Source organism: Rhineura floridana, chromosome 4, assembly GCF_030035675.1.
Source record: "Rhineura floridana isolate rRhiFlo1 chromosome 4, rRhiFlo1.hap2, whole genome shotgun sequence".
NCBI classification, from domain to species: domain Eukaryota; kingdom Metazoa; phylum Chordata; class Lepidosauria; order Squamata; family Rhineuridae; genus Rhineura; species Rhineura floridana.
Genome location: NC_084483.1, coordinates 44,492,683 through 44,499,546, shown reverse-complemented (window position 1 = coordinate 44,499,546; position 6,864 = coordinate 44,492,683). Strand labels below are relative to the sequence as shown.

Here is a 6,864-nt window from a genome sequence, read left to right as displayed (position 1 = left end):
TGCAGCAGGGCATGGCTGACTGAGTTGCCTAAATCTTTAAACTTTAATCTATAGACTACAAGCACCTTTAACAGCCAAGCTACACAAGACCTTAAAGGAGTAGTTCTGCCTCTGAGTGCAGAGTTCCCTCCACCCCACACACTATTAGCGTTGAGGGCCTGATCCAAATCATAACTACAATGGAGGGGGAAAGGCTAAAGTCCCCCTACCCCAACACAATCTCAATCAGGTCCTCATATGCTAGCAATTTCTTGCAAAAAAAAAACCCTACCCCACCCTGCACTCAAGGGCATAACTATGCAGTTAAGGTCACATACAGTTTGGCACTAACATGAAACATCTTATTTTCATCTTTTTGCTTGTGGCACAGAATAATCTTTTAATTGATCCATACAGAACATCGGAGCTGGATCAGATGCCTCTATGCATATTATATAATTTTATAATATAGTTTCAATCTTTTTTTTCTTGTTTTGGTCTTACGCTCCACTCTGGAAAACATTTGGGGGGCGGTCCTGGCAGTCCTCTACGCCTTCCATTAGGCATGCAGTCCACTCACCTACCCTGCCCTGCAAACAGCAGCATTCAGAGCACAGGAGAGCTGAAAAGGGGGATAGGCAATGAGGGACTCCTGTACTTAGCAGGTTGGGGGTGGGGAATAAATTGCCACTAAATATTTGAAGGGTATGAATATTGTGTGTCCATTTCACCAAAACAGTTCCTAACACAGATTTATTTTTACTTTCACTTTTTTTAATAATAAAAAGAGCCAATGGCACTGGGAGTAAAAACCTTTTTGACCAAGGAGGAAGTATGCAATCGGATAAATAAACAGAAGCAAATGAACTACTCGGTGCTTTTATGGGTTGTCCCAATACTCTATGGAGTGAGTGTCAAAGTTTAGGATCAATTTTAACAGCTATCCATCCTGCAGTTCTTACTAGTTTAAAAACAGAATGCCTAAACATTTCACTACTGTGCCAACCATTTTTAACATTGTAGAATGATTTTTTTAAATGTGATTTTCACACCACTAAAATGCCTTTTCTTATAAGATCGGCTGCTTTCATTGGAAATAATGGTTTTAAATGTTAGCATTTTGCAAAAAACAAAAGTCGCATTTTAATAGAATCATTGTACATGGCCCTTCTTTGAAGTTATTTGTTTTAAACAGCTCTTCCCAGCATAAAGGTCAAATATTAATTGAATAATAATCCTTAGAAATATTGAATCCATGTTGAAGATTCCAATAGTGCTTAATAGAGCCCTGCTTCTCCTCCCCCTTCCCTGTGTGCACAAAGGCAGCATGGCAGGATGCTAAAAGGAATGAGATTATAAGATGGACAGCCACCTGTCGGGTATGCTTTAAGTTGGCTTCCTGGGTTGAGCAGGGGGTTGGACTCGATGGCCCATTCCAACTCTACAATTCTAAAAGATGTCTGTACAAGCATCCATCCATGCCTCCCTTATGTCTCTATACAAGTTACTTCTGTGCACAAAGAACTTGTATTGGGCAGAGGGAAAGTAGGATGAGGATATGGGATGTGTGCCCACTGCAATGTTCCCCTGTACTGCATATGTACATGCTGTGAACATTCATGGGGGGAGAAAGGGGGAAAGCAGCCCCCACAGGTGCATAGGAAACTTCTATGACTGGATGCTTTGCCTGCAGCAGTACAGCGCACCCCTAGGAACTGTTTTTAAATGTTTCTCTGAATTAATATGAAACAAAAAATATTCAGTGACAAATTAATCTTTGTGCGTGTGCAAACTAAATGCACATTTTTAATATTTAATGATTGGAAGGCTAAACTAAAAGGATGAAAGGCAATATGCCTCTCCGAGCATTTGAGACCCAGTGTGATGTTTATAGTGTGGGGCTTTGAGCAAGGAACCATGGGTTTAAATACCCATGTAGTCACAAAGGTTACTGGAAGATCGTGGTTAGTCAATGTTTCGTAGCCAAACCCAGGTATGAGGAACCATAGGCTCTCCAGATGTTGGTGAACTATAACCCCCATCAGCCCCAGCAAGCATGGCCAATGGCCAAGAAAGTTGGGAGTTGTAGTTCAGCAACACTTCGAGGGCCAAAGGTTCCCCACACCTGGCCTGATCTATCTCACAGTGTTGCTGAATTAAAAAGGGGGGGGGAATCCTTGAAGGACGAATGGGATAAAGATCAGATAGATTCCAAGAGTAAGTGAGTGGTTCACTTTTTAAATTGTTATTAAATCCCCATTGGGTCTTATTTCCACTTCGTCTTGTCAGTATTAACACAAACTAGAATATGACCCATAAAACTCAGAGGCTAGGATCCAAAGAACCATGAAAATAGTTCCCAAGTCCAAGGGGGGGGGGCTTTGGGCTTGCTTTCCTCCACATGTATCAGGGCAAACTGCTTTTGAAACTGAAAGGAGGTTAGGGGTTCAAAGGAAAATACACCAAAAAAATCACTGAGCTAGCGCAAACCTCCTGTGTTAGCCTCAGCAGGGTTGGTTTTTTTCTTATGCAAGCTTAAAGAACTTAAGTCAAATTTTTAATTGTAACTGAAAATAACTGTTTCAATGCCAATCCACATAACATGGAAAGCAATATGCTCTAACTTCTTGCAAACATGAAGGCTGGTGTTCTTCTCAGAATGTGCTGTCTGGTAAGCAATTACTCAGCATAAGATTTAGAATAAAAACCAAAAAAAATATGGCCTCTCTGTATATAATGAACTTGACAAGTGAATTATTAACTACAATAAATCACTCTTTGGCAACCTAGGGTGCTGCCAGGGCAGAATGGAAACCACCTTCTCTAACAAATGTCTCGTTTCCTTATGTGAACACTGGAGGAGCTGGCTCTTGTTAAAAGGTTCTGGACACAGAAGTGAATTATATTAAGTGTGTTTGTAATAAGCTTCAAGTAAACCACAGTTTGGGTTTCTTTGACTTGTGTTGATTTGCAGTTAACAGCAGCAATCTTAAACAAACAAAAATCTCCCCTATGAAGAATTCACTGGTATGTCCATTCTTACCAATTTGTCAAGATTTGAATGTACCAGTTACAATACAAAGCCATGACTGAAAAGCATCAGAGTATGTTAAGACCAAAACTGATTATTCTGATGTATCATTACACACACACACACACACACACACACACATATATGCATGACTTAAAAAATGTAACAAAAATCAAATAGAATAGGCATTGATTTTTTTGTTTTAGTTAATCTCTATTTCCCAACACGTACATACAGGGCACCCTCCACTCCTGGTATATCCATATGGGAGACATTAACTTGTTTCAAAATTTTAAATCTGGCTTCTGTTAAATCATGTACTGCATCTGCAACTTCTTAAGACTGTGCAATGCCATGTCCTCAATAAAGACTCCATTAAACTTTAAAAAAGAAAAAAGTGGGGAGGATGCAGTGGCCCAGCTGATCCTCCACTGCTTCTGACACATGAAGCGTTTTTTCCTGTTCATCTTCTAAAAGGTATACTGAACTCCCATAACTAGCAGCTTTTCTTCTTCTTCTCTTTACTACTAGCATCCAAGAGAAGAAACCCAAGAGTGGGACATGGCAAAAAGGTCCCCTCTTGCAAAGATGCATATGCACAAAAAAGGACAATGCCATAATTGAAATTCCTTATAAAACTCCTTCTTTCCTGAATTGTATATATAGCTCCAAAATACTTCTAGACTGGAAAATGGCACAGATGTTGTACAGCAATTAATCTATTTTAGCAGCTTTTCATTGACTGCTTCATATAAGTGCCAAGAGGTGAAATGTTTCCTACACGAAGTATACTAGAGAGCTTTGAACGGTTTACAGCCAGCTAGTCAACACTTTAGGTGGGACACCATAATCATTTTCCATAGTGGTGCATGCATGTATAAATTAAGTTTCTGACAGTGGCCTTCTGATTGTTTTGGTCAGCGGGGACTTTTCACCTTGGATTAGCCTCTGCTGCTTACATTGCCTTTGGAGCTCCAATCTCTACCGCTGCCACCACCAGTGAAGGTTGGAGAACATGCATCTGCCCTGACCCTTCCCTTGGTAGAGGCCTTGTACTGCTGACATCAATAAATGGGACACAGCACTGAGATGAGCTGCAGTTCGACATGACATTCCCAATGCCAGCTCAGTTCTCACAATGTCAGAGGACTCTCCGGCTCCCCGCTTTTCTCTTTCTCTGGCAAGATGAGTACAAATGGGAGGAGGACCCCTTTCGTATCAAACGGGGCTTTGAGCTGTTCTGTGTCAAAGGTGCCTTTGAGTCCACCATCTGCTTCCACCTCACCATTCTGAGACAGGCTGAAGCACAGCATTCCAGTCCGGTTCACACAGTAGATGGTGCTGCCCAAGGCAGCACAGCGGAACGGCTGCACCAGGCTGCTGGTGGGTTGCAAGAAAGCACACTGGCTCCAGTGCTTGGCCACTGTATTGTACCGGAAGACTTCCACCCCACCAGCCTGCCCATGCTCCCCACGACTGCCACTCACATCAAAGCGGTAGATGAAACTCTTGTAGGCCACCATGTCAGCAGAGCGTCGCCGGCTGTTGTTGTAAGGACACTCCTGCCACTCATCCCGCTTGGGATCGTACTTGAGCAGGCGGTAGAAGAGGGACCCACCTGACACATAGATTTCCCCATTGCAGGTGGTGGCTTCGTGTGCCACGGCAAAAGCACCTTTAGGCAAAGGAGCCACTGAGCGCCACCGATCTGCCCGGGGGTCATATTTTTCCACCGTGAAAAGACATTCACCCCCCACAGCATAGAGATAGCCATCCAGGGCCAACAGCTTCAGCTGTGAACGCGGTTGCCCCATGGGCTTCACCTGGCTCCAAGTATCAGTCAAGGGGTTGTAGCAAAAGACCTTGTCAGAGAGCCTGGCACGTTGGTCGCCTGGCGCTGTGCTGATGCCACCCGCCAAAAAGAGATAGTTGTAGAGTACGCACATGGCACACCCCTTAGCATTGGCCTCCTCGGGCAGGCGGGTCAGCACCCGCCACTCCTTGGCTGCCTCGTGGTAGGTGTAGAGCAGGTAGCCGCTCTCATCCAGGGATACCACAGAGGAGGGGCTCTGGGGCCTGCTGCTCTCCCGGCTTTGTGGGCGGCTGCCGGCGCTGAGCCTCTCGAAGGCGTCGCTCACCTCCGCCACCAGCAGGCAAGGCTTGCCGGCCTCCAGGCGGCGCTGCAGGATCAGGTCCCTCTCGGCGCCGCTGAGGCGTCCGTAGACGGCGGGCTCGCGCAGCACCTGGAGATAGTGGTCGCTCATGAAGCGGTAGGCGGCCTCCCGCAGCTCGGCCAGCCGCTGCTTCTTGGCCAGGCTGAGGAGCTGGTAGCAGTTGTCGAGGCGGAGCTGCGCCCTCATGGCCTCGGCGGCGCAGTGTAAGGCGCACGGCATCTGGAGCACGCGGGCGCCGCTCACCACCTCGGCTAGGTTGTCGTGGCGCACCTCGCCCATGCGCCCCGTGTAGACGTACTCCAGCAGCAGACGCAGCGCCCCGTAGCTCACTCCCTTGACGCGCAGGATGTCCCGCGAAGAGCGCGCGCGGAAATAGTCGCTCTTCGCCGCCAGCACCGATTTATGCGCGCGGATCCGCCGCCCGGACACCTCGATCACCAAGTCCGGCTCCTCCTCCGTCACCTGAAAGGCGCACGGATCCAGTCGGTGGTGCTGGAACAGCGGTTCCCCGGCGGCGTGAGCGGTATCGGGGCTGAAAGAGCCCGGGGGGGATGGCTGGGAGGACGGCTGGCTACTGCCGCAGCTTTTCCCGCCGTCGCCTTCTTCCTCCTCAGACTCGGACGCCGCGTTGTTAATCTCCCACTGGCTGTGCACCACGCGGCGGCTGCTGTCGCAAGATGAAGACGAAGACGAGGAGGCTGCATCACGCTCCGGCTGCGGGGCTTTGCCTCCGCCGCCGGGCGAGCTGAAGCACAGCGAGGAGCTGAAGCCGCAAGGAGCTTGCAAGGGGAGCTGAGCGCTCTGCCCCGCGCTGTGGCCGCCGCCGCCGTTCTTTTCCTCTGTCGCATCGCGCCGTTCCATCGTGGCCGACTGCTCGCGGCTTCTCTCCACCAATTCCTCGCCAGCTACCTCCTGCTGCTCCTCGTCCATCTCCCCGCAGCACTCCTTTGCCTCGTTGACATTCCCATTCTCACCTGCGGAAAAGACACAAGCCAGCATTGAGTTCTCCATCTCGGCTCTCCAAGGGCTCTAGCCAGCCAGCCACCCTCTCTTTCCCTTTTTTTTTTGCCCTCCCTCACAGGCACCTCCTTTTTCTCCCGCTGCTTCCCCTCGTGCTGCTTTGCAGCTCTGGAAGCGGCTGTGGAGGACGCTCTTGCTGAGCTCGGCTTTCTTGGCGGTTGGTCAATTTCCGCACTAGTTCCTCCGCCGTCGGGCTTCTCTCTTGGAGTGAGGCGTGGCGGCGGCAGCTAGAGCCGCTCACCGCTGAACTTTTGAACTGTCAAAGGGTGTATATACTTCAGCTAAAGGAGCCACCGCCGTGTTTGGCTGTCCAGTCATACTGTTTGATCAGGCACAGCTTCCCTGGGTGGCACTGCAAAGATTACAGTATAGTATATTATTTCACTTCCTTGAGAGGTGGGGCCGGAAGAACTGTGCAGGGGATTTCCTGCCTCCCACCCCTTCAAAGTAATTTTCTGGCACCCTCAAAATGGCTTATTTTATCAGCAAATCATGTACAGAGTGGATCAAAAGTGATTATTCTGTTTCGTTGTATCCAACACTTCACCTTAATATTTATGTAATCCTGTCTACCCTATTAACAAAATATTGTACACACCATGTCAAAATGAACCAAAATTCTGCATCAAAGCAAATTTAACTCCGCAGCCTCTAAAGATT

General features: G+C 47.8%; 1 protein-coding gene across 1 annotated transcript; it reads right to left on the bottom strand.

Annotated features, from left to right (window-relative positions):
* Positions 1 to 248: 248 nt before the first annotated feature.
* On the bottom strand, positions 249 to 6,363 carry KBTBD11 (kelch repeat and BTB domain containing 11). Its single transcript, XM_061622898.1, has 2 exons — positions 6,270 to 6,363; positions 249 to 6,158 (listed from the first exon to the last, which is right to left on the bottom strand). The coding sequence occupies exon 2, from the start codon at positions 6,112 to 6,114 to the stop codon at positions 4,144 to 4,146; it is 1,971 nt and encodes a 656-aa protein (XP_061478882.1). The 5' UTR covers positions 6,115 to 6,158; positions 6,270 to 6,363; the 3' UTR covers positions 249 to 4,143.
* Between the last annotated feature and the right edge of the window lie 501 nt (positions 6,364 to 6,864).

What these genes read in the sequence shown, in the direction of transcription:
- KBTBD11 (XM_061622898.1), bottom strand. Translation starts at nt 6,114, where the DNA reads ATGGACGAGGAGCAGCAGGAGGTAGCTGGCGAGGAATTGGTGGAGAGA.